The sequence below is a fragment of the Fringilla coelebs genome, assembly GCF_963513975.1.
Source record: "Fringilla coelebs genome assembly, chromosome: 1".
NCBI lineage: Eukaryota > Metazoa > Chordata > Aves > Passeriformes > Fringillidae > Fringilla > Fringilla coelebs.
This window is the reverse complement of record NC_140028.1, coordinates 25738183-25766094: the sequence shown is the minus strand read 5'-3', so window position 1 is coordinate 25766094 and position 27912 is coordinate 25738183. Positions and strand designations below refer to the sequence as shown.

General features: G+C 38.0%; 1 protein-coding gene across 7 annotated transcripts in view; it reads right to left on the bottom strand.

Moving 5' to 3' along the window:
* The window catches only part of RUNX1T1 (RUNX1 partner transcriptional co-repressor 1), a 115872-nt gene that overhangs the window by 13070 nt on the left and 74890 nt on the right, over positions 1 to 27912 (bottom strand). For all 7 annotated transcript variants that reach the window (XM_084216999.1, XM_084217001.1, XM_084217004.1 and 4 more), the window contains 6 exons: positions 25342 to 25523; positions 17250 to 17500; positions 15964 to 16049; positions 15134 to 15335; positions 7138 to 7206; positions 10 to 200 (listed from right to left, as the gene is read on the bottom strand). In XM_084216999.1, coding sequence (XP_084073125.1) covers positions 10 to 200; positions 7138 to 7206; positions 15134 to 15335; positions 15964 to 16049; positions 17250 to 17500; positions 25342 to 25523 — 981 coding nt within the window. The remainder of the gene's footprint in view (positions 1 to 9; positions 201 to 7137; positions 7207 to 15133; positions 15336 to 15963; positions 16050 to 17249; positions 17501 to 25341; positions 25524 to 27912) is intronic.

The window sequence follows — 27912 nt, the reverse complement described above, 5'->3', positions numbered from 1 at the left end:
GGCCCTTACCTCACTTGAATCCTCCTGCTGGTTGATGACAGCCAGGGCGTCCTCTGCTGCCTGGCGCTTGGCTTCGGCAACAGTGCGCTCCATCTTGGCCCTCTCCGAAGTGATCATGTCGTGAGCCTTCCGCTCGGCCTCCGACACCGCCTTCTGCAGCTCGGCCATCGCCTGGCGCTTCACTTCATTGACAGCTTCCTCTGCAAAGCAGGGAGAAACCCGCGTCAGCACGGCACAGCTGGACATGAAACCCGCGCCAGCACGCCACATCTGGACACAAAACCCGCGTCAGTGCGCCACATCTGGACACGCCTTCCTGGGACTGACGTGGGAAATGCACCGCTGGTGGTATCATTACATTGAGATTACTTTCAATTATAACCACAGTCGTCATTCTGAGCAGGACACAGAGGAACCTGGTTCCTCGAGAATCTTCGAGGTGCTTCTCTTCTTCCCCATCATCAAAGTCTCTACCACAAGTAATGATTCTTGCTATTTTGATTCTCAGTCAGTACTTCTTTAGGTACCATAATTTCAGATCCCTGGTCCATTTTATTTGCAATCTTTTTGAACATTGAAAAATTAGTTTTGCAGCACAGCAGCATATACTTGACAATTATTATTGAAGACACATTACAGACTTTCTAAAAAATGTATTTTTAAGCTTGGGGAAATTAAGACAGGATTTATGGTCTTTAAAAACTTTTTTCCCCGTATTTAAAAAAAAAATGCATGAAGTTAAAAAAACCCCAAGAGTTTACTTAAAAATTTTAAATCACTGGTCTAGTATCTTTTCTTGGACATACTGTTTTATGAGGAAAAAAAATTGTTTATTAACGTTCATTTGACCTCCTGATCTGTCCTTCAATCTGTGTTCATACTTGAAGACTTGACTTCCTGGCTCTTCTGAGCTCTTGAGCACACCCTGCCCAGCAAGACTTTGGAGCACAATTAACACTGAGCAGGGGCACCCTGCTTCATTGAACTCAAACCTTCATGCTTCTCGTAAAACAACTATGGTAGTATGAGTCCTTTCTCTGGTACATACTAGTGTCATATCTTTTATTCCAGAAAACATGGATTGTCTCAAATTAGTTATTTGGCTTTTGATGCAGGAAGAGTGCAAAGATTTTACTAATGAACAGTCTTTTAATTGACAACTAAAACAAGCAATTCCTTTTTTTTTTTTAATTAACTGCTCTAATTAACAAGGAAACCATCCTCCCCCTGAATTAGTTTATCTAATTTTCATCTTTATTCAAAGCAAAATGACAATGATTAATTGAAAATTTAATAAGCAGTAATTATTAACTTGGCAAACCTAGTACCAATTAACACTCTATTAAAACTAATTATGACATGTTTCATTCAAGTGTTTGCACTTAATTGTTTCATGCACTTAAAACCCACCTTAATTAAATGTTCTGTTTAATTAAAGCCACAGATTTCTATTAAAAATGTTTTACTGTAGATTAAAATCTAAGTATTAGAAACGGTGTTATGTGTTTGAGTTTTAGTATTTAGCCCATGAACTTGTGTGCATGAACATGCAGACATAACTCTGATGTACAGATACTCAGTCACTCTCCTGAATTACATCTGATAGCTCTGCACATGTTATTTAAAAAATAATGTCTACGTGAAGTTCCCATTTTCAGTTATTAAGCAAATTGCAATAAAGTCTTAACTTTAAGCCATGTACTGACTAAAACTGAATTAAAATGAAAGAAGAGGCCTCTTGAGGAATATGTACGCATGTTACATGTGTGCATATCTGCAAGAGGTGTTTCAACTGAAGTTTTCAAGGGGGTGGGGAGGGATTTAGAGATAAAACTTATGCCTTTATTTTTATGAGGCTGAAAATATGCCCTTATATTACCCTACCATAAATGTTGTTTAGGGAAAGCCTCAGGAGAGGAAAAAAATCATACCCTTCAACCATACAGCCAAGGCTTAATTTCCTTTGAATATTCAAGGTGAATTAAAATTCTATCTAAGTGGCAATACAGGACAATAATTTTTGCTTACGATCAAAGCTACAGCTAGTCTAATTGTATATGCAAATCAGGCAATTTATATTTAAATTATGCATTCCTATTCTAGTCCCACAGGCACATGGAGATCAGCAAAGGGAATTGGTAGGACATTTGCAAGGTGCTTGAATATTTATTACCAACTGTAACCATTCACTGATCATGAGAAAAGAAATATACACAGACAAACATACAGATGCAATTTTATTACCATTTTCAGAAAAATGGGGTAACTTAAATACAGGCGTTTTGTGTCTATGAACTGACAAAGTGGATTTCTTTAAGAAAATCTGTGTTCTTGCTGATATTTGCTACTAATAGAAATGATCTTTGAATGACATGATGCACTTTGCTACATCATATAAATTTAGTTTTACAGTTAGGTGTTTACAGTGGTTAGAAATGCCAGTTTCTTATAAAAAACAGAAACAAAATGCTCCAGCATTTTTACATGGACTTCTAATTGCAGTTTTTCATCCCAGACAATCTACTTCTTTTCAGGCCAAATACAAAAATTGAAAATTATATCATATCTTCTATATTGTGTAAGTTTATTGCAACACTTCTTGCATGCTCTTGCATGAAGATGCTTGAAAGTGCTTAGGAGGGCAGATGCCTGACTGATATTTTTTGACAGGCTTAAACTATGGATTGGATTTTAATATTTCCATTAACTTTGATCATAGAATTTGTATTGTGCTATACTAAGTGTGAAAATAAGTAAGTTAAAATATGTCAGGTCACAATGCACCATCATTATTTCAATATATTACAAACTCATGAACACGTAAATAACGGGACAAAATTTTGTATCATTGATCTTCTTCACAGCTTCTCAAACTAAATACTACTGATATTTTATGGGCATAGAATATTTATAGGCATAGATATTTTATAGGCAGGCTTTATAGTTTAAGATATGTCGGTGATATGGGTGACGGTAAAGGAGATTTTTATTTGCCTTGACAATGCTGAGCTATGAAGACCAAGAAAGATCAGCATTGTTCCCTTCCCTGTGCTTCCAGAGAGATGAAGAGTGATTAGATTCCAGTATCAGAGAGCAGAAATCTGCAAGTTTTTAAAACCGAGTACCTAAAATGCATCCTCTGCCTTCCCGGCAATGCTAAGCATTCTCAGAACAAATTCACTGCCATTTTAGGAATGCAAGTGAAATCTTCCTTCCCTTTGAGCAGCGTCAACACACAAGAGAAGCTCCATGAAGCAAACAGCTTGTGTGGAATAGGCATTACTTAGCATGGTCTGAAGTCCTTGGAGCAGACTTAAGAGAGGTACTTATCTTTCACCCAAAATGATGATTCACCAGCCAGCTCCTGGTCACCTCCCTCACCTCATCGACACATTTGTCCACATGATGAGAAAAGAAAGGTGGTGGGCAGATGTGCAGTCCTGTGCCACCCCAACATTTTGCATCATTTCACTCTCAGGCTGACCCTGGCAAGGGCGGCTATCACCGGGCAGGGGCTATGTACAAATCACAAACGGGATGGGACTGCTAGGAACGTGCCTTGAGCTGTTTTATTTACCAGCATCAGTCTCATTACATGGTTATGACAACGGGAAGATGCCAGCAGCTTACATCCCAGGCAGCAGACCAAGAACTTAATGTTACAACTTTATACATTTTTTGGCCAATCACACAAAGCCAAAGCACACTGACAGTAGTTCCATCCAACAGCTATAAGCACATGTACCTTCGGTTAAAACATTGCTTGTATATTTCAAATACAACACCTGCTTGTAACAATGCATAGAACTCCATTATTAAGCTTAAAACTTCCTAATATCTCGCTAGATATGCTTTTCTGCAGCCTAGGGAGTTATTCTAGACAAGCGTTAATACAGACCATTGTTCTATTTGTCCTTACTTTTCTACTTTTCAAATAATTTTTCTGCTGACATATCTCATGGCTACTGCTTAGCTCTAATCACAGTTCTGCTGTCTTTGAGGCCTGCCTTTTGCAGCTTTCCCAAAACCCTCTGATTTTATGGATTCCCACAATTCCCCTTCTCAGTTCATCTAAAAAGAAACCTTTGTAACCATGTCGTTTATTAATTACCTTGTGTTTCGTAGCTTTACTATAATATTTCTGTTTATTACTTTCTTAAAGCATATTTTTGCTTACACTGAGCATTGCTATATTACAACAAAGCAATTTTAACGCTGTGAAAGTCCAGTCAGTTCAAAGGGCATAAGTCATGCCTGATAATAATTAGAAGTCATGGTTCGAAAAAGTCTTGTCGGTTTCAAGGCCTTAATTTAAAACCTTCCTCCATGTCTATACCTTCATCCACTTTGTGAGATTTTGAGAACTTTCTGTGAATCCATTTCTTACCTTTCTCTCTTGTATGGTAAAAATTTCTTTGATAGTTTTGTCTATCATTTGTCGCACACACAGCTTTCCCAAAACCCTCTAATTTTATAGATTCCCACAGGTGACCATTGGCAGTTGGTGACAAAGAGTTATCTCAGCATTATATCCCAAAATGCATCATCTGTCTCAGGACTAGCTCTGTACAATGTGCAGGACCCTTACTGCCTGGGTAGAGACAAAGGATGATAATTTCATTCCTTTTCTGTAACTTCAGAGCTTTCAGCTGGACTGCCATGGGCATTGGGCCTGGCTAAGTGACAGGGATGGCAGCAAGGCAGTTTCTACAGGACACAGAAGAAGCTATTGCAGCAGCCCACAATGGGCCTGCGACCCTCTCTGTATTTAATAAAGGGAAGTTTGTATTCCCGGTGAGCAAATCCTCCAACCTGTGATCTGACTGATCCTCATTACCTGCTTCCCTCCCTCTTGACTACTGAGGAACACCAAGAACTTGTCTTGGACACTTCATCCATAAATGTCCATAATTCAGTGAGGTGGATCAGGCCACTGATGACCGCTCTCTACTGGTGTATAAAACTGAAGTGGGCTTACATGGCTTTAACTCATGAGGTACTGCATAATATGTCCTTGCTCCAGCAGCCACAAAAGCACATGCCTAACTTGGTGTATTTTCAAGAATTAACTAGTTTAAAGTGACTCCCTTTTTACCAGATGTTTTTGAGTTTGCTTATTAACTGGTTTTAAGCCACATTCTTTTGTGCAATGTATTCCGCATTCCAAACAGAATTTCATACTTTATTCAGGCCTCTGCACATTGGTCTTTACAGCCAGTTGGCACAAGAAGAGATTCACACTGAACCAAAAGAAACAACCTGTGAGGGATCTGTAGGCTTCTAGACTGGGTGTTGCTGCCCAGCCAGGAAACAATGCAGCATCTCAAATGGCATCAAAGGCCTATTCTCAGAGAGGTGAATTGCACCTTTACTACCTTCATCATGAAACTGTAGACACCTCCAGTTTGAGACCACCCTCCTAAAAATGCAGGACCATGGTTTATGAAAGCAGTAGGCTTTCTAATGTTTGACTAGACTTAGTAACAGATACAGGTGGGCATCCTCCAGAGTCACATGTCTTTTATTCTCCAACTCACAGGCACAATCACTTGATTTAAACCCACATCAGCCTGAAAATAAGAGACTGGAAATGGGACCAAAGGAAAAACTTTGTTTCAAAGGAACTGATGACATAGATGTTCACAAGATGACATCATAGATCCTGTACACTACCATTCATGAATACATGCAGTGTGAATGCACATCCAACTTCATAACTCAAGCCAAAAGCTTCAACTAACTTGTGTTAATTATGAAGAAACCTTTTTCTTCTATTGTATTGAATCCATGAGTCATAAATAACCTGATGCCAAATGACATCAAACCCCAGATTTTGCAAGAGGACTGAAGTTTTTGAAATTTAACAGAATAATCCTCCTCACTGTGAGATTTCCTGGGATTGCATATTTTTTTTTGTATTTTTCATTTAAAATGTTAACATAAATATGGCAATATGAAAATATTCTTGGGCACTGAGTTACAAAGGCTACACTTTCCTTGGACAAAACCAAGAACATGTACACATTTTGCTATTTTTCACAGAAAATGCAATAGTTCTAAAAATATTAACACATTGAAAAATGTAGACTTTACATAATAAACCCACATTCCACACAAAACACAACTTCTTGCCTGATGCAACAAGGTAACAACAGCATAACATTTTCACCTGTATGCTGTGTATCTAGTTTAAAATACACTGGAAAGCAGCGAGCATTTACAGGAGATTTGATCAGAAAGCATCAACACTGCTGCATATTTGCCATTTAATCATTAACTGCTGCTCAGACAGCTGCTGCAGGCTTCATGGTTATACAGGTGCTCAAAAGCAGGGGGGCGTGTTTGGGTGTATAAATAGCTCCTCAGCTATCTCAAAGGAGTTCAAGAGCTGCCTCCTGGCCCCTCTGAAAACAAGGAAGCTCTGATGTCAGTGTCAGAAGAGCAAAGGTTTAGCTCCAGCACCAGAGTGGGATCCTTGCCAGGAAACTCCTGTGCTCAGGCAGAGTTTCAGTGTTAAGAAAACTTTGCACAACCACAACGTCTGCCCAGGGTGCTTTCCAGGCACAGGCAGATGCTGTCAATGCCCTGCAAACAGCCAGAGCAGCTGCAGAGATGCGAACTTGCTGACTTCATTGCACACTCTGCAGGTTTATGAGCACAGGCTTCACTGGGGGCTGACAGGCACAAAATCTTTTTTAAATTAAGAATGGTTACTTTGCATAGTTGAAGTCTTTTTTTTAACAGGTGTACTTGGGTATTTTTTCCCTCCTTTGGGAATTCTTACTTTAACTAGGTAAGAACCCTGAAGCTTAAAAAAACCCACCCACACTAACCTCTTTTTTTTTTTAATGGCTAACAGAGAAACTTTTAACATATCAAGTTTCAGCCTGAAACCATTAGAAGCCCTGAAAATAGGGGTGCATATTGGAAGTACTGATATTCCCCTAACTATAGCAGCAGATGCTTCTATTATAAAATTATTTAATGTCCCGATCAGTTCCAGTTTAAGATTATTAAACACAATTTCTTCTTGTTACTAGTAAGCCCTTCCCCCGCCTCCCAATTCCTCACATCAGTGCATTAACAACTGCACACAGCTGCCAGACGACTAAGCTGGTGTTTTTAAACAGTTCTTACCAGCTTTCTTCCAGATCTCCTCTGGCACGTATCCAGACGCAGGCCTGTGAAGGAATTCCCGATGAGATTCTGCAGGAGGAGGGGGTGAACAGGGGAAAAGAAAGAGCATCATAAGCAATGCTGGCTTGTTGAGAACAAGGCTTAGAGAAAAATACCTTTTCTCTTTAATTGTAGCTCAGACAAAGAAATCAAGTGCAGCTTTTCTCTCCTCAAAACAAAGGGGATGCCATGGCCTTAGCTCATGAATGTCACATAGATCACATCAATTCTTACAATTTGAATGTCTCATCTTAAGCCAAGTTAAGATGTTCATTTTATTTTTATTTCACAATGTTTTGAGTCAACTCGGTATGACAGTATCCACACTTTTAAGGGAGGCTTTGCAAGACAAACTGAAGGAGTGACATGCTTTGTCCCTTCTCATTGTATTTATGAAAAGGAAAAAAGAAAGGGCAACAGTGCAGGTCTGGCACTTCTGCTCTGCGCAAAATAATGAGTACTTATGAGTGCAGATAAAAGTCAAATGTCATTCCAGTGATCAAATAAGTCATCCACAGAAAAGCAAAGGGGTGTTTCTCTAAGTTCAGAGCTATGCTTTCCTATATCTGAGCCCATGTTGGCAACTGTAGCTGTAAGAGTTTGAAAACAGAACCTCTAACTTAAGGTTAAGGCCCTAAATACCTGCTGCCAGACAACCTCACTGGAGCTGAAGCTCATAATTCACCCATGTATTTCAATCACATTTTGACAGCTCTTTCCCCTTCTCTTTTTTTTTTTAAAGGTTTAACCTTTAGGCCTGGGCCTAAGAGTTTTGAAATCAGCAAGATCCCTTCCATAGGGACTTCAAAGACCTAAGATCAGACGATACAAAAAGAAAATTCACTTTGGCCTGAAATTTAGCATACAGATCCTCAGCAGATGAAATTGAAATTGCTCCTTTCAAATGCAATTTAAAAACTGATTAACTATTATTCAAAGCAATAGAGAACAAAATGAAAAAAACATTACCAAACACATAAAACTAAGTTCACTGCCATGATTACTACTGCCAGTGTGTCAGAATTCAAGTGCCTAAAGAAAATAACTTGATTTGTTACATTACAGACAGGTTTGAATGTTTTTGGAGATGCTGCTAAATCAAATACCTGTTTGATGTCTGGGCTTGAAATATAACAAGAGTATACCTGCCATTCTTTGAATACTAATTTTGACTAAATGTATTCATTTTTGTATCTTAGGAACTTTTATTCACTAACTTGGTCAAAAAGCAGTATTTTTAGGAAAAAGTGAAACATCAGGTTTTGCAAATAATTTCTTACACCACTACATGTATCCATACAGAAGCACACATAAACTTAAATGCTTTTCAAAGATGACAATATTGCAGGCAGCTAATAAAGGTGGAAATGACAGGAGCTTTTTCAACAGAGAGTAGGGAATCCCTGTGCACTGTTTCACAGATGTAGTTTCTAGCATGAAAATCCACAGACAGTGACTGGGAGTACATCTTCCCATCTGACAGGCAGCTGAGTGGATTTACCCAGCTCTTCTGTTTGTCACTGAAGTATGGGACAACAATTTAAAATAGATTTTTGTCAGCTGACTTTCACACCTCTCAAGCATAAAATAATAAGACTGTAAGAGTGTGTGTGTGTGTGTGTGTGTGTGTGTGTGTGTAGATTTTGCAAAACAGCTATTTAAATTGGTTCAATCAACTTAATAGAGGATTTCAGACCTGATACCAAAAAAGGGAAAATTCTCAGTATGTCCAGGCTTGCGTGATTCTGGCGATGACAAATAGCCTTGTGTACAGTTTTCACCCGTTAAAAGCTTTTAGACTTACAGGCACAGTGCCAGTTCTGTTAGGGGGACAGAGGCAACAGCAGAAAATATTGTTTGAAGGCTCAAGAAAAATAAAGGCAAAAAATTAAACCACTTTTATTTGCTCTTCATGGAATACCTGCAGGAACAGACCCAACCAGGCTCCAAATGTGGCAAAACAAGGGATTTGTAACATTCATGTCTTTGCTTTGTACTGAGTTTTCCTGTCTGCTATTTAAGGTACCATCCAGTGCAAGGGGAGCATAACCTCGATTTAAGTCTATGGCTCTTAGTGTTGGGGAAAAAAAAAAAAGAAAATAAAAGAAAGAAAAAGGACAGAGAGACGTGGAACTGATTTTTTGGTACACATGACTTTCCAAAAATGGAATTCAATGACATAAATGACCAGATTGCCAGATAATTGTTAAAATTTCCAAAACATAAACATCAATCAAGCTCTTATTCCAACCACAAATTATTTACATGAGGAATGAGATCCTCTGCAAGAAGACTTAAATCAAGAGCTTATGAGAGACTTTCCCATAGTTTGGAATGGTGCACAAAAAAGACAAGAAGCATTTATGAAGATAATAAAAAACATATTTTCCAAGCCAGAAAAATTTTAGTAACATGGCTATTGTTTAGTCAGTGGTGATGAGTCTGTGAAAACAATCTTCTTTCTAAGGCTAAACTACAGGAAATGACCAGAGGATATAAATCTTAGATATTAGTGTTTTTAAGGTAAGGAGTCCTTCAGCTGAAGAATCACAAAAATTGCTCATTAAAATTGAAGCACAAAAGATATTAACTTGGACATCTAGCAATCTCAAACCGAAGATTAACACAACTGAGTGAAGTCCCTAAAATACTAAATATAAAAGCAACTGCAAAAAGCCATAATGAGGACAACACATAATATTAAATGACTGACTGCAGCACCTAGAAGTCAAAGTAAATCCTGCCTAGAAGAAAATGGAATGAAATCAGAAAACAATAAGAATAATCTAAAGTGACAAGGCAGATCATTCAGAAAAGGATATCAGAAAAGGCTTTACATGTCAAACATTATAACAAAGGTTTGTTAATGGGGAAAATGCAACAATACCATTATGCAGAACAACAGTATGTACACTACTGAATTTACTTGAAATACATGGCAAGGCATGAAAACGTGTTGGTAATTAGTCCAGTTCCTACTAAACCAAAGGAAAAAGATAAACAAGGAAAATAAAAAGCATATATGCATATGAGAATAGTCTGTACTTTTCTGTAAGTGTTCAAATGAGGTAAAACCAAGAGACTTTTGATATCAAAAATGGCACTGGAATTTTCTATTGTAATGTGAAATAAACTTGTGAAATAGTAAAAAAGTTGTTGGAGTGGGAGAAGAATACACATGGAGAAAACAAAAAAAATTGCATTGGTTTCAGCTCTCACATTTGAATGAAAATTTTTGGTGGCTTTAAGATAAAGAGAAAAGGTGCCGAAAGAGAGTGACATGCAGGGACGTGGAGAGTTGTGAGAGCAGCCATAAATATGGATCTGCAAAGTGAAACTGAGATGAAAGGCTAGGACCATATAAATTATATGAACTCTTATGTGGTCATAAGGCTCAAACCTAAGAAAACAGAATAGAAAGACTTGAAAGAAAAGAAATGTTCAGTGATACCAAAGAGCCTAATTCACATTTGAAAAGAAGGACTGAAGGTAAGTTGGCAAAACAAAAGAATTGAGTTTTTTATCACCGGACACTGACATGCAAGTATATAACACAAAGTATTAAGAAATGAACAGCTGATTTTTTTATTATCTTTTAGAATTTACTGCATTCATGAAAATACTGGCAGTGATAATAATCCCCTGCATGCTGTACTGAATATTGAGGCTCAAAAATAATAAAAGCTACATATACGCAGACCTAAACAAATTCAATATATATGCCTTTTTATGTATTTATGTGGTTTCCATATTTCATATGCAAGTTCTGCTTCATTCTATCCTATAATAAATGTAACACCATTAGTGGGACACAGAAAACAAACAAACAAAAAAATTCTCAGAGCAACAAATATAAAATATGCACTGCCTTGTTTGTAAGAGTCAAGTTCAAAAATGTGCCAGTTCCACATAATGAAAAATAGAGACAGAGATCTGAAGGTGGGTATTACTGATGATACTACCTTGCAAACCTAGTTGGGGGGCAAGTGTGCCCAATATTTTAAACTACATCTTTGCCCTTCTTTGCCCTCTAATACATTTTTGTGGCTATTGCAACACCCCTTGAAATTGTGTTAAAAATATAGTTGTGTTCTCATTGTCAAAGAAAAAGAAACGAAAAGCCACATAGGTACTGTATTACTGAGTCATCCTCAAGCAGAGGCCACATCAGAACTAAGCACTGAGAACACACACATGCAATGTTTCTGCAGTTGGAGCCCTATCTTAACAGCATGCAGTTCACTAAGCCACAATCTAGCCCAAGCCTCCCATGCAGAGAGTGGATTAAGAGCAATACTTAATGTCATCAGTGACCAGTATCACAGAGGCTTTACATTCTAGAATTACAAGTTATAAATGTTACTGTGGTATTCACAGCATTACGGTTCGCTCATGTTGAGAATATCATGCATATCACAGCACTGCTGATTATCTGCAAATGGCAAAGGAACAGGTTTATCATCACAGCAGGAACAGACATGTGTTGGCAGGAATGCTCTGGCTAACACTGAAAACATGATGGTGAACAGCTTTAGAAAAAATAAGAAGGGTCTGAAAGGGTTAACATTTAAAAATGTATTAAGAAATGGCTAACCTATGTGTTTTTGACAAATTCATATACTTCTGAGAATCCTGGTTTCCTGAGGCAAATCCTGCAGGTATTGCACTCTTCAGTTGGAGATTTCAAACTCTATTTTGTAAGATTTCCATTCAGATAAATTCAACAGACACAAAATATCAACACTGCTGCAGACCTTCTGATGTGTGCCTGCTCCACTTATCTAGAGCCACAGCTGCACTCAGTATGGTTATAGATCTTGTTTATAACCCATGATGCTGAAGAACCCTCATCTTTAATTTATCCCACTGTGTGTATTTCAGTATACAGTGTCTGATATGGGTAATTATTCACTATTAGGATGAAAGTTGCAGTCCTGCTGCAGTATGTAGTACTGAAATTCTTCAGCAGAAATGGAGGAGTTGGATGATGTATTATTCACTTCATAGACCATCACAGTTAATCAAGTGAATATATATAAAGTCTGAGTCATTTTTAGACTTTCATAAACATGTATTATTCAGACTGAAAAGACCCTCTTACCTTCAGCACATTCTTGGAGAATAATGGCAGCTTGTAACCTGTTGTAGCTGGCTAATGTGTGTATTGGATTACATTGCATTGAAATGAATGATCAAGTATTTAATTTAATTTTTAATTAAAAATATCAACAGAAAAATATTGATCAGATATTGCAAACTTCCAGGCTCAACGTGATTTACAGGGATGTCAAATTAAAAGAAGCAGAAAAATCTTTGGCAGGAAAAGAGGTCTACTGGTTCAAAATGACAACCAAAATTTTCTTCAATTACTTTGCAACTCAAACTATCCATGCTAGATCTCAGCTCAGAGCTTTTCAGCAAGACCTATGTATGAAGACTGTGGCAGGTTTGTAATGAGAAGTGATCACTTCAGTGATGATATTTGAATTGTAAAGAAAAAGAAACAAAGGCACAGATAATGCAGCCATATGGCCCCCTTTTTTCCCTCTCTTGCTAGTGGAGATGACAGGATGGATTTAAAGGCTGGATTACCTTGTTGGAAAAAAAAAAAAAAAACAAAAAAAGGTACAAAGGGAATTCACTGACATTTAGAATCTCTGTAGCAAACCCCCCAATATTTACATGCTGTGGAACTTTAATTAAAATATTGGAGCAATTTTTCAATCCCTTTTTCCCCACTTCAAAACTAAAATAAAAAGCCCTAAAGCATCTCAAGGCTCACAGGCACTGCTTTAGTTTTGTTATACCTTTGAATGCTAGGGATTTTCATTTTGTTAACTAGATTACTACCAGGTTTGTGGAAATATAAGGATTAGCTCTCCATAGACTCCAAAGTAAGCATTTTCTCCCTGTCATGTCAGACATAAAAGCATTTCTTACCAATATTTACAACTGACATGGATGCTACATCACTGAAGCAATCCAAGTTTCATGTTTGTGAGTCTCAGAAGTATTTTTTCAACCAAATAACCAAAATGGATGTGTTAAAATTGAATGGACTTCAACCAGTTCATTTGTACCCACAGTACTGCAGAGCTGACTGGTGTGTCCAATGCCAAAGACTGTGCTGTATAATTATCTTTTAGGCCAGAAGACTTTACTGTTTCCAAGAATTCATCTTGACATATACACAAACAAATGCTAATATAGTACCTGTTGTTGTGGTGATGACTATTTTTCTTGGATTGTAATATTATCTATAAAATTTTGATGAATGCCATGAGTTGCAGTTTCCTTGGAGAAGAATAAACACTCAAGTTACCTTTCATTTTTTCTACCTACTAAGTACACAAGCACCACGGGCTGTCTCTTTTTGCATCACAGCTTCACTAGAGAAGTGAGCCACTGCTTTAGATCTATTCACAAGTGTTCTTCCTGAAGTTGCAGATGTGAATGACATTTCAGATGCCATATTTATGAGTCTTTCTTCACATTACATTTAGCACTGTTCATTCAAGCTATTACCTGAATACTTTCTGAGAAGGGCTCCTCTAGGGACTAGACTTATTAGTGAACTATGGAAGCATTTCCATAACCCGTCCTTCCACTGATTGGAGCACATTTATAGAGCTATTGACTCAGGTAATTTGACACACACACACAAAAAAAAGATTTGTTTGTGATCGAGAGGCACTAAATATTACAGTAGTAACTCTAGAAATTTACTAAAAGAATTATGGAGATAGGATTAGATTTTTTTTTTCTGGTTTTCTATTTGCAATTAAATAAATTTTTGACTTGGCAAGTTATTCTTAAAGGCAAAAGGAAAACATCACTATAGCAGAAGAAACAGAACAAATGCAAATGTCATCTATCACTTAGCTGAGCTTAAAGAGAATCAGCACACAATATAGTTAAAATATAGTTGCAAAATAACACACATTCTCCTGATTCTATTCTGTAATTCTAGTAATGAACACAATTTGTGATTATTTTGAGCAGATGGCATTGGATACAGACAATTTTTTTTTTATAAGACAATATCAGACAAGCAAGCACAGTGTCCTTATGTCTTCAAAAGATCAAGAAAAATAAAAAGGTATCACTGAGATGTTGCTTTACCATATCTGCCACGAAAGTGAGGAGATGGGGTAGATAAAGGCCAAAACACTAGTAACTCACAGAAAGCCCCCTCAAAAAAAGCTGTTTTTTATAGAGCAGAGTCCTCTTAGAGTAGTTGTGTGAAGTACTGTGTGAGAGTGACTGTGAAGGTCTGCAGCGGGGAGAGCCCAGCTGTTTGGTCTGGTCCTTGTAAGGCGGCTGCAGCCCACCCAACTCAAGCTCTGCTGCCTGAGCCAAGGCCTGCATAGCTCCATGGAACTACACAACAAACAGGCCTCAGACACACCTGCACAAGCTGCAGTGATGGACACAGACCTAGGAGGATCATGTGTGCATGACTGCGAGCATTCCAGATCTTGTTCCTTTCTTAAACAGAAACCAAGTATACCTAAGAAGTGTCTGTATCTTTACAACTCAATTTCCTTAGAAAGACAACTTCCAAGTTAAGTAATTTGATTTAAGAAAGTGAAAGGCCTCTCTTTCAAATCGCAAACAATCCAGGAACACCTACAGATTTTTTTAAACAATCAGGAAAGAAAAGGAGTCAGAAAGGACAGAGAGTCAGTGCACATCTCACCGTTCTGACACCCCTACAAGACAGTCTCACCCCACCCTCTCAGACTTTGCTGAATGGAAAGCAAAGCATCACCCAAAAAACCTCAAGCCATTCCACCCAGAAACACTACTGTTTGGGCATAAGAGTTATAGTGAATTCAGCAGTCAGCAGAGAGGAATCATCACTATAGCAGAAGAAACAGAACAAATGCAAACGTCATCTATCACTTAGCAGAGCTTAAAGAGTATCAGCACACAATTTTCAATGAGGATACTGTACCTAACGAAACTGGATCTGGATTCACTGGACTCTGCTGTCTGGAATGACTACTGCTGCTGTTTCCGCCTTTTTTTAAATCCTCCGCGTCACTGTACCGCCGTATCCAGTAATTGAGCTCCTCGCGGTCTGCTTCCTGACATCGCCGTAGGACAGTGAGAGATCGCCTGGTTTTTTCCACCATGTCCATTATACAGTTCAACAACTGTTCACAGCAGTGGATGGAGCACAGAAACAAAGAAGAACTTTTAATTCACAGAGTGACATAATAATAAAGAAAATGTCAATGTACTGAGTGCATGGGTTTTAATAATGAAGGAGTCCCTCTCTGTTAACCTCAACTATTACTGAAAAATTCTAGACTTGTTTTAAGAATGACAGTCCCTTCCTTTTTAACTGGTGATCCTAAACTATACAGATAAGGACTTCCAGGAAAAAGAGCAAAGACGAGAAAACAACTGAACGGGCTGTAGCCCTGCCACTAGTATTACATGGCACCACGGAGGACACAAGATGTGGTCCAGAACTGATGCCTGCAAATTTTACAAGAGCTAATAAATTCAGGAACAAATCCAAGCCCCAGATCCAGTGTTTATAGAGAAAGTCCATTCCTCTTTTGGCAGACTGTAATAATTAGGATAATGCAGGAGACACTTATCAGCAAGGCCTGGTATGAACTATTTAATGGGGAACATCAAGCCCTCTGATTTAATAAGCAAAGCTTTCAAAACCTGTCCTGGAATTCAGATAGGTTTTAACACAAAAATTTTAAATTCCTATCTTAGAAGGCCTCTGTTCAGGCAATTATACATAAATGGATATTTAGCCCTTACATGGTCAAGATGTTTCCACTCTTCTGCCCATTCTCTGTCTGTTAGCCTGTGATCAATCATTTCTTCTTGACGAGTGCCATGCAACCCTGCCAAAGAGGAGCAAATTATGTTTACAATGTTGGGAGTCCTCTATGAGGGGGAAAAAAAAAACAGAAAAAAAGAGCCTATAGACAAAAACATCATCTATTACCTGTTCTAACATCAAGAATGCCACCACAAAAAAAAAAGCTTCAAAAAAAACTTTGCTCTAAATTCTTTTTAGTACTTTTCCTCACACAAGATGCTACTTGCATTCCAATTTAATGCCTTCAATTCTGTAAGTTCTATGTTACAAGATGACCTTTCAAAAATGGACATAGCTCTTTCTGACTATGTACAATTATGATATACATAAATATAACATAATACAATATATAATTTATCATTTGCACTTCTTGAAGTCAGCAAGGCAATTATTTGGTAACTCAGTGCATAGAATACTAACTGTACTTCAGAGAGTTGAAAAAAATATTAGTATAAATTCAGTGTTATTTCACTAAATACAGTAATTACTACCATGTCAACAGAGCATCATTAAGGGTTCATCCCTCCACAGATGTTTAAACAACATGTGGTTAAAATGTAGCACATATATCAGAGCAGCTGACAATATGATATAACCAAGCCAGTATTTATTATCAACACTCAAGGGGTACCAACACTTGTTCTTTGCTTAGCCTCCTCTATACAAATGCCGAATATTTTTAAGTGTTCCTCTTTTACTGAAGACTTGTTTTAAACAAGGACAGTAAGTGCAGATGTGAAACAAAATCCAAGAGCATCAGGCATCCCATTAAACCAAACTGTGCTGACCAGGGTGTGGCTGGCACTTCTGCTGTTCACATCCTCCACGCTCTGGACACGCAAAACACTCCTCTGAAAGATAACTTCCTTCTGCTCTAAGCTGAAATCAAGCTATTTTGACGTTGCTATCACCACAAATCTGATATTAGAAGAAAAATAAAAGGCTCTAGTTATCCTTGCCTGCCAAACACCTGAGTGTCCATGTCACACATGCAGCTTTGAAAACACAGGTTCCTCCCATTTCTGACCCTCTTACTCAAGTGACACAATTCAATCCATTTTTACAAATACAGATTTGAAATAAGGCCATTAGAAGCAGCTGGATGGACAAACAGCCATTAAGTCTATATCTGAACTGCAGATAAAAAAGTCCTGCTCACAAAATAGAGTTACAAGGGAAACAGAAACCTAAAAAAACAATGCAGAAAATCAACGTGCCTTACCCATAGGTCTGTTTCTGTCCCTGAGGTCCCTGTGATTGGGGTGTCTGTATGAGTCCCTGTAGTGGTGGGCAATGGCCATATCATCCAAACGATAATGCTGAGGTGGAGGTGGGGTGGGATGAGGCAGACCATTGGGCTGATAAGATAAGCCATTATTTGGACTGTACCGCTGGCCTGGGCTAATAGTGCAGGGCCGCTTGCTTGGATGCTCTGAGTGCAAAGGCTCTCTGTCAAAGCCATTTTCTTTGGTTCTGAAAAACAAAGCAAAGAAACTTTAATTCACTTAGTGAATAGAGCTTGGGAACATGCACCTCCCCCCTACATGTGCAGGTTCAGGAACTAAAGATTGTTCTTCACTGTGCTCCAAATGTGTGGTGTTGCAGAACATTTCATAACACTGCTGATTCAAAACATACAAAGGACTCATTCACCTTGTCTAACCATCCCTGTAAATTGAGAAATACCATCAGGGTGAGCCTTCTGACAGAGCCACCTAATGAGGGACTGGAGAGCAAGCAGCCTTTGCTAAGATCACAGACTGATGGGGTAGATACACGTGCAATTGCAGAGGCGAAACCATCAACTGATACATGAAACTAGGGACCAAGAAATTCCTATTTTCAGTAGTGCTATAGCTTACAGTGATCAGAGAAATCTGCCATTCAAGAAATGTTTCTTTTTTCAAGAGGATACCACAGTGAATGTCAGTGTGCTGAAGCTCAGCATCCCATGAGCTCCCATCAAGATCAGCGTCACACAGAGACTTTGGGGAAGAATTGACTAAATGACGAGAAATTAATCTTTCAGAGATTTTTGCACCATCTGGGCAAAGGTGCCGTGACTATCATTAATTTTGCAGGAAGATGTGGTTAGACTCAAGTCCTCAGTAATCTTCAGGACTTGCCACTCCATTACTCTTAGACAGGGGTTTTATGCCCAGGCGACTTGTAAGAGCTACTGTGGAGGACAGGGGTTTTTTTACGATCTAGCTACTCTTCAATTAAATTCATAATCAGCTATTTCCAAGGAACTCTCTATTTGTCACCTCTGCCTGAGAACCTTGAACTCACCCCAAACTAATTCTCTATTAAAATTATATTTTAAAAACCCACAAACAAACAAACAAACAAACAAAAACAACAAAAAAGAGAAAAATATAAGAAAAATATAAGAAAAATATAAGAAAAATAAACAAAAACCAAAACAAACAAAAAACCCCCACTCTACAGTTACTTCAACAGGTTCACAACCCTTTTGGGGAAATTTCATTTCACTGAAATGTTTGGTTTTTCTTAAACCATGTGAACAAAGAAAACATGCAAAATTTTAGTTTTGATCAGAAAGTTTCTTAGATGTGAATATTGCAAAACATTTCTCCCTCCAAAAACCTTTATTAAACTGCTGTTATATTCCAGGTTTTTTTATAGAATAACTTTATCCTCTGGAAGAAAGCGATGTCATAATGTATCATTAACACCATTTTTTGACACTGACAGAAAGGTAAATTTGAGCAAATGTTTTTGTTTGCCTATTGCTAAAACCAACTGCTCTACAACAAACCTTCCCCCAGAAACCAATCAACCAATCTCGAGGGACTGTCTTTGGGGAAACAGTGTATTGCCACCCCTCAACAGGTTCCCATTTAAGGCCAGTGAGAGGAAGGGTGAAACCAAATCATTGCCAATATCCTCTGAGAGAGAGAATCAAACTACGATCTTGTAACTAGCAGCAGGAAATTAAAAGATGGGCTGCATTGTTCTCAGAAGGAGTGAAGCAATTTCTCAGAGACCTCACCAAAATTACTAATGCCAGAGAAGCTGCAGGTATGTATATATTTAATAAACTGCAATTTGGCAAAAAGGGAAGAATCTTTCACCAGCACAGCAGGACATCTATTCTCATTTTGGGCAGATATAAAAGACATACTTTGCTTAAGTGGAGCATGTACCTTGCTCCAAAAGAAATGCAGCATGGCTGTGAAAACTCCTAACCAAGAAAACCTGAGGTCCATCATATATTTTTTATTACTTTTGGCACGATGTACCTGCTTGCAATAACTCCCAGTGGGTGGTGATGTTTCTGACAGCTCTTCAAGACAAGTTTGCATTTAGTGGCTGGTGTGTGTTTTCTTTGCACATATTTACTCAAACTCAAGAGTGCCAATCTTCCAGTTGTAAAAATACTATGCAAGCAAAAGAAATGGACTTTTCTGTCTGTACAAGGCAAACTAATAGTTCACCTAAGTCCTTTAGTACTACAATTAAAATGTTATCTAACTCAGATGGGTAAAAGTAACAAACAGCAAACAATTAAATAACTCATTGACTTGATCACTGAAATAAAACTGGGACAAGTGGGAATCCAGTTTTCCTTTTCTGCACTACAGCTTGATGTTAAAATCATATATTTTTATACAATTGTATATATTTGCACCTAATGTGCACGTATTTCTGTGGTTTTTAAGACTGCTTTGTACTTAATTACCTTAACTGGAATGTACTGCTTTAGCTTGGAAAACACACCAGCATATCCACTGAACTCTGACTAACACAGAAACTAACATGACTCTTGAAAATATATTTACTGAAACTATGTTTTTTCTATTATGCTGGGTAACGGCTGTCATGTCATTTCTGGGTGTAAAAATTTAATTCTACAATTTGTTGCTATATTTTCTGCACTGACCAAATAAACAGTTTACCAGAATACCAGAATGAGACTGTATATAAACTCATTTTATGTTTCTGACCACATAAAAATATATAAAAGGATAACAACTTAGAAAACCTCATCAGAACAGGAATCGCTGCCAAATTTGCTGAATGCACTGAACATAGTAATAAAAGATAAGGCACTGATGAGTGCCATAATTCAGATGCTCTGAATTTGACCTACTAGTCTGCTTCTGATCTCAGTCTTATTCATTCTTTTAGGTCTCACCCCCTTGGGGAAACAGCATTTTCCCAGGTGCCTGAGGAAGCACTCCTGTTTCCCAGTAACTGGCACACCCATGTGAATAGTAGTTCCAAATATAACACCATCACAATTTTAATCTGCTTTCATCTGATTTTGCAAAGTAACCAGAAGTTGTAGAGAGGAAATAACAGTGAATGTGTAGGAAACATAACTGACACTTTTTTCCTTACTGCTCTTGGCCACATTTTCCTCGATGTGCCTATAAATCAACACTGTTGTTTGGAAAATTGGCAATATGACAAAGATGGAGTTCTTCAGCTCTAAACAAACAAGGGGTCATTTTACTTGAAGCCATGATTTACTTAGATTAAAGATAGCAGAACAGACACTACTTTTTAGTCTGTACGCATTTAATAGAATTTATGTTGTTTTAAGGTTGTGATTTCAGTTTTAAATTATTGCAATTTATGGATCATTTTCTGGATAGAAAATCTGACCATGCAAAACTGCCTTGGCTAGAAAATTAGGTTTCACCTGATCAAGAGTATTACATGAATTTCAAAGAACACTAAAGTTAGCTTACAAGAATGAGACAAAGTTGTTCATCTACTATTTATGCAAGATGCTTTGATTTAAACTGACTTCCACCAATAAAGGTTTGATGAATCAAACAAAGGATAATGTTTTGCTGGAATAAAGTAGCTGTTTATAATACAGTGTTACAGAAAAAATTACTTTTCTGCCTTGCTAACAGTTCATATTACAAATTTTTTTTAATTCCTCATAATTACACATGGCATACAAGGAACACAGATGTAAGAGCTGTGAGTATCCTTCACCTTTCTGAGATACTGAGGAACCTCTTCAAATAAGATTTACCTAACAGTATTATCAAAGTTTATCTCTGTGCCCAAGTAACTTTGACATCTATTTCATGCCACTGGTTCCAAGTGTACTGCAACCACAGCAGCACTTTCTAAAGTCACAACACAATCATGACCACTTTTGTTTTCTTCTCACTCAAAAGAATGCTATTCTAACAGGATTTTTTGTTATCCTATATCCACTTTGTAGAGAGCTGTCATAAATGTAGAGTCACTATATGACATGCTCTCATGCCATCAGCCCTTTCCAGCAAGCTCAAAGGATGAGCAATTAGCACAAAGTTTTTTGTTGTTAATGTATTTAAAATCATGTGATTTATAATTAAGCATTCATTCACCAAAATAAATACTCACTGTTGTCCAAGTTCCTTTGCTTTATTACAGTAGAATGTAAACTCCAAAACTTGTAAACAAAATACAGTGAACACTTTGTTCATGACATGTCATGAACAAATTACCAAAATGTGTTGTCTCCTCAGGTGTCAGTTTTCCTCTCTTGCAGTGACTGATGGTTCCCAGTGTTATTACAGAAACAGATTGATCTTTTTAATGAGCTAGTTTAATAGACTCCAAAATCTCACCGTGGCTGCTCATCCGTGTCAGACCATATGCACCAAGAAAACATTCAGTAAAACACAAAGCTCGGCTGTCAGATTGCTCTATAAAACCTCACATACAGTAGACTTGGATATGCAGATAAATAACAAGAATTGGAAAATGGATATGCAAAAAAGGTTCTGAAATTATAAGCAGAAAAAAATAATATATGTGGATTTTCTTCAACGAAAAATCATAGGCAGCTGTGGTTACATGTAACACTTGTTCCACCTTCTTTGCCTAATGCTCTACTGTACTCTTCCTCTAGTGGAATTAATGGTATGCAGATACCCATGCCCAAATGAAAAATATAAATATATATATATATACACACACACACACATTTATAAAACATATATACAATGCATACCTGTGTATAACTATATATCTATACATCTACATCATCTACCTTGGGAAGTGAAAAAGATACCACAGTTTACTTCAGTAAGACACACATCTTTAATCAAAATTACTCCAGCTGCATTTGGTTCTCCTGGAAAGATGCGGCCTTTGAGCAATTTTTTTTCATTTACTAGCCATGGAATCACAGTAAACCCTTCCCCTAAAGTATGTCTACTATCTTCTGCTGAACATTTATTAGTATATTTGAAAATTACTTATATTTCTAAACAAAAGGTATATCTATTTCCAGATGTTTCCTCATGCTCCTCTGTAAACAATTAAAATAATTAATAGTGTAATGAGTATAAAGCCAGACAAGTATTTGGTTTCAATACTCAGTCAGTCTAGGCATGTTCTGCCTCTGAGGACAGTTTTTTGTGGTCGATTTACTTACATTATCCAAATTAAAAGGTATGCAGACTCCAATTCAGTAAATTTAAGAATCTTTCCAAAAGCATCTTGTTCTTTTTACTAAATCTGTTGCACAAATGTTCCTAAGTGCACAAGACAGCTCCATTGAACTTGGCTCAGCCAACACTACCACATTTTTTTTCTGTATAGCTTTTATTATAGTCATAGGCAATGGAGAAGTAGATGTGACTAACCAGTGACAGGGTTGCTTGACACTGAACAAAACCAACTTATTTTTTAAGCTCAAGGTACCATTCCAGTGAGCACACTGGGCAGTCTCTTTTCACGAGAGCCCTTTTTGCTACAGCAAACAGTTGCAGGGTCAAACAGTTGCAGGGTCAAAAAGAAAGGAAGGATGGGTTTTTCTGAAACACCACTCCCCCAGAACTAAGAAGCTGAATTTCAGGCTGCAACTGACAGAAGCTGCTGCACCTTGGAGTGTGCAAGCCAATGGGACACCCCATGCTACACCCTTCCAGGACCCTGGGAAGTCAAACACTGGCTCTTATCCAGAACAATGGAAGATAAACTGTCTACCCCTTACCCCAAAAGCTGCATTACTCCCCAGGTTGTTCACAGCCTAAGAGAGACCTCAGTTGTGAAGCCAAAGGCACTTGACTTTGCAAGCAGAGACTGAGAAATTTTAAGAGCACCTACATATTTTAACTGAAAGGAAATGCTGAGAAGAAAATTCATAAACCATACCCAAATATCTCTAGGTCTGGGCCTCAGTTTTAACTAAAAAATGAAGGCAGATTTTAAAATCCAATATTCTCCTGATCTGCTGGTCCCTTTATGTGCTAATGTTATGTCCTTTTTGTTATAAAACCAATAGAGGGTTTTTTCATTATAAAGTTCTTGTCCTAGTCCCTACCCGAGACACCCATCTTCTCCCTCACAAGCAGGACTGAAGAAAACACAGGTGAGACAGTACTTACTACAAAATAACCAAAATTCAACATCGTCAAACAGGGTCTCAAGAGAGGGAGCATTATTCCAAATGCATAGGATGGAAAGCAAAGGAAAGACTTTATTTTGCATTTTTCCTTTGTGGCCTTATGGGAAATATGAGTAACACTCCTCCCTACTAACAGGAAAAAAAGTGAGTTTGGGCTGTCAGGAAAGCACATCTCTCTTCTTGTCTGTATTCTGTCAAGCAATACCTCACTGGCTTATGAGATAATTTCATGTGTGTCTTCCTCCTTGTAGGAAAAACATCAAGTCTGCTACTGACACCGGAGTACAGCATGCCGAGATTTAAGTCATTCACAGGATATTAAGAGGCATTTTTAACAGATGTTTTGCTACACTACTCTGCAAAGACTGAGAATATACAGAACTACCCCAAGGTGCTAAATTTCGGCTTTGGAAAAATTAATTCATTGCACATAGTAAGAGAATACATGTAAAATGTCCAAAAAGTAATCATCTTTCTGAGGGGCAGAAACATGCTTGTATTAACCCCAACAGCTCTTTCGGTTTGGTCTAGTTGTCTGGAAAAACTGGTGGAAACAAGGTAGCTACATATAAAAGGAGCTTTTCTGCTTATTCCTCAATTTTCTTGCTGGTTCATTGTGATATTTCTGAAACACAATCTCAGGAAAACTAATTTCAAATACTTTCACATCTTTTCCTATCTAATGGCTATGCGACTTTTAAATTTTACTGTTCACTTCCGGCTATGAGAAGTCTAAGGTTTTACTGTGAGCTCTCAGACTTTGTTTTCTCTTTATTTTTCTGTCATTCAAGCATGTTCCAACACAAAAATGTCACCTGTACAAAGTTACGAGGCTTCTTGACTTTGCAAATCATCTTTTTCATTTAAAAGATACTTGCATACCTCAAGCATACAGGTAGTGGTATTTGGAAGGAAAACATGATAAAAGTTTTCCACACAATAAAATCCATGGCAAACAAATCAATGAAAAATACAATACCTGAGTTTCCCAAAGGTAAAATGTAAATGCCAGTTGAATTTCTAACATTAGCATAGGAAGGCAGTTGAAGGTAAATAACCACAAGAGTCAATTCCTTGTAACACTAAACATAGAACTTTATTCCAAAAAATAAAAACTGTTCCCTACCCCTAAAATCACTGAACTTCACACACATGCATTCTCTTGTCCCATTTCTGCATGGACTCTCCTCAATGCAACAACAAAACAGATTGCAGTGAACATTTCTACTCTTTGGAAGAAATACCCTTATGCATATTCCATGTATGGATATGGAAATATGGCACAACAGAAGGAGTCAAAGCCCTGAGTGTGCTCTGGGGTTTGCCTTGTACTTCCCAATATAAATGCCTAGCGACTCTCCTCACATTTAATGCTGAGTTCCACAAAACGTCAGATGCAAAGGACTTACATTTGGAGCTGGCATGATCTGCTGCTTGGGACTTCATGACAGAAATACTGTGCACAAAGTGCTACAGCACTGGCTGACCATTACTTCTGTGTGGATATGACCACAGGGCGTCCTGACTGAATCAGTGTGTGCATGTATTATATTTATATACTAAGGAATATATATGTATCTGTAGCTCTATATATACACATATAAGTAAGTATGTGTACACAGACATGCATAGGCAGGACCTGTTATGAAAGGGCATGGGGAATGATTTTAAGCTAATAATAGAGTAGATTCAGACTAAGAAGAAATTTTTAATTATGGAAGGTGGTGAAACCCTGGTTTCCCAGAGAGATGGTGCATCCACCATCTCTGGAAGCATTCACGGTCAGGTTGGATCTGAATGACCAGCACTCAGGGAACACCATCCAAACATCCCCCCAGCACCCACCCACATGCTGCCCCTGTGCTGGAGGAGCCCAGCACCTCGGGCCCACAGACACTCTGGGCAGGGCAGGAAAGGTGCTCACCTGTCTGGAGTTCGCCTCTTCCCGTTTTCGTTCACATCGAGAAGCAGCTCTGAGGAGTCAACAGGTGAGGTGGTGCTGGCATCCAGAAGCAGCTGTTCATGCTGGGCGAGGTACTGGGCTGGGTTCTGCTTGGCTAGCCTTGCACAGTGCAGCAGCTCCCGCTGCAGCAGGGGCAGATTGGCCTGCAAGAGTGCAGCACGTGTTAAGAGGGAAGCTTGCAAGCAGTTTCAACAGAGATGAAGAAGAAAAATCAGAAATCAGAGGAGAGCCTGCTTTGAGTTGAAACTCTTGCCATCATTCCCAGCTAGGTTTGTGGTTTGCTGCCTGAAAGCAGGCGGCCTCCAAAAGTGGCTATAGCTATACTAAATATGCATGGAAGGATGGTAGCTTACCAAAAATGTAACAGAAAACAGTAAATGCTATGAGAAAACCAGGCATGAGTGCCACATCTTTAAAGAGGGAAACAGTATTGTTTTGGCTGACTTCTGCTTTCTAACAGCCTAAAACCTGATCTCCTATGGAGCAGCTGTTTTCAACAAGTGACAATCCTCTGTTTCCCATTCAGACTGCAGTTAGTACTTGGAAAATGTCTGAAACCAGGGGATCTGCAACGCCATGAGCTGCCTCAGTCACCATCCTTTGAGAGCCTTGGGGAGAACAGGATTGAGAATAGGATTGCCCTCAGCCTTCACATTACACTTGCAGTTGCACATTAAGATAAAGATTACAACAAAATCTCACGTTCCAGAGCTTCAGTTAATCACCCAGAGGGCTACAATCCTCCTAGCCAGATGTAGCTTGAAGGATTTCTAACTGTTCTTTCATGGCCCCATTGGGACTTGGGTCATGGCCTGGAGATTAGCAAGACTCAGACAAAGAGAAGTGAAAATTCTGGTTGGTCCCTGGGCAGCACATTTTGCTCATCTACTGGGGTCACACTTTTTGCCAGAACAGGTGGAACCGTATGTCCCTTCCCTCTGCAGAGACAGTTACACATCTTGGGAAACATCTTCCTTTCTTTGCAGCGCATGCCAACATCGATACTAAGAAAGGCCAGTCATTTTTACATAATTATTTTTTGTACCATAAAGGGATGTGCCTTGGCCTCTCTTGTTCCATCACTATTGCACAATGATTTTTCACCTCAGAATTTTCAAGTGTTGGATTAAATTTCATAACCTTTAGTAACTAAAGATAAGACAAAGAACTTCGGTAGCTTCCTTTGCTTTTGAAATAACTCTCACTTTAAAAAACCACAAACAAACAAACCAAAAAAAAAACGTCTTCTTTTTTAAGCAGGAAAATACTTCTGAAGTCAAAAAAGGTCTAAAAGTAATGCGCATGGAACCAAACAAAAAAAAAAAGAAAAGTTTTGAACCGAGGATCTTGGTAAATTACTAGCATTATAACAATGGCAACTGCTCGAGCACCTGTTGTACCATAAAAGCAGAACCATTGTGTCACAAAAAATGCCAGAATAGTCAGTACATATGAAACTTTTAACAGTGGTGAAAAAACTAGAAATTGCTATCAGTTATTCATGGGATGAAAAGACAGTCAGTTGTGGAATATGGAGGTCTTTTCAGACCTATACAGAACAGAACTATTCTGTGAAAGACCCAAATATCTATTTTCTTTCGGTTATCAGAGAGATAGATTGACTGTGTTGTGGGCAGGGTTTTTCATCTGTTTTAATTTCACTGTTTCTTTAAAAAGCTCACAGAGATTACAAGTCAAGACACCCAACTGCTAATTTCTGCATGGCAGAAAATAGTTGGAAACGTTCACATATATTTACAAATAAATATGCGGAAGAAATAAAAGAATCAGATCTAGTATTTGACTAGTGGTACATACTTAAAAGATGTATCATCACATCTCAGCAGGCCTGTGAGGTAGAAACATGAAGACCCTCCTACTTAGGAGATGAGTAATGAATGAAGAAACAACATATTTGTGTTTCATATCCACTAACACAAACAAAAAAGAGCCTTTTTAATACATAGATGCTCCTAGAGACAACCAAATTTTGAACTGCTCATCAAAAACTGTGATTTATTTTACTTGTTTATCTTCTCCTTTGCAGATAAATTTATCTAAATAGATTGAACAGATTTTCTTTGCACAGAACAAGCATGTACAGCTTTTAATACGTTTATTAAAAGCAGATAAGTTCAGATGCCTAATTTTTTAGAAGTTAGTAAAGAAAACTATGATTGACATGTCTTATAATTTGGGCTTGTAATAGCATAAAGTAATATTTGGACAAATACTTAACTTGAAGTCAAGAAAAGCAGTATTTAAAAATTTATAGTTCAGCTCAAGTACTTTCAACCTGCTCAAAATATTATTCTAAACAATCATTATCAAACCATATATTAATAAATAATTTGTTTGTTGGGAGAAGATTAATCAGGACCTCTCTATAGGCAGGTCAAGTGTGCAGACTGCTTCTGGTCACCATGGCCCTGACACACAAGAACTAGTCTTTGGGAAGATAATGAGAACTAATTTTGAATGCAGCATGAAACATCAATATTCTCCCTATTGCCACTTGAGTGTACTCATAGA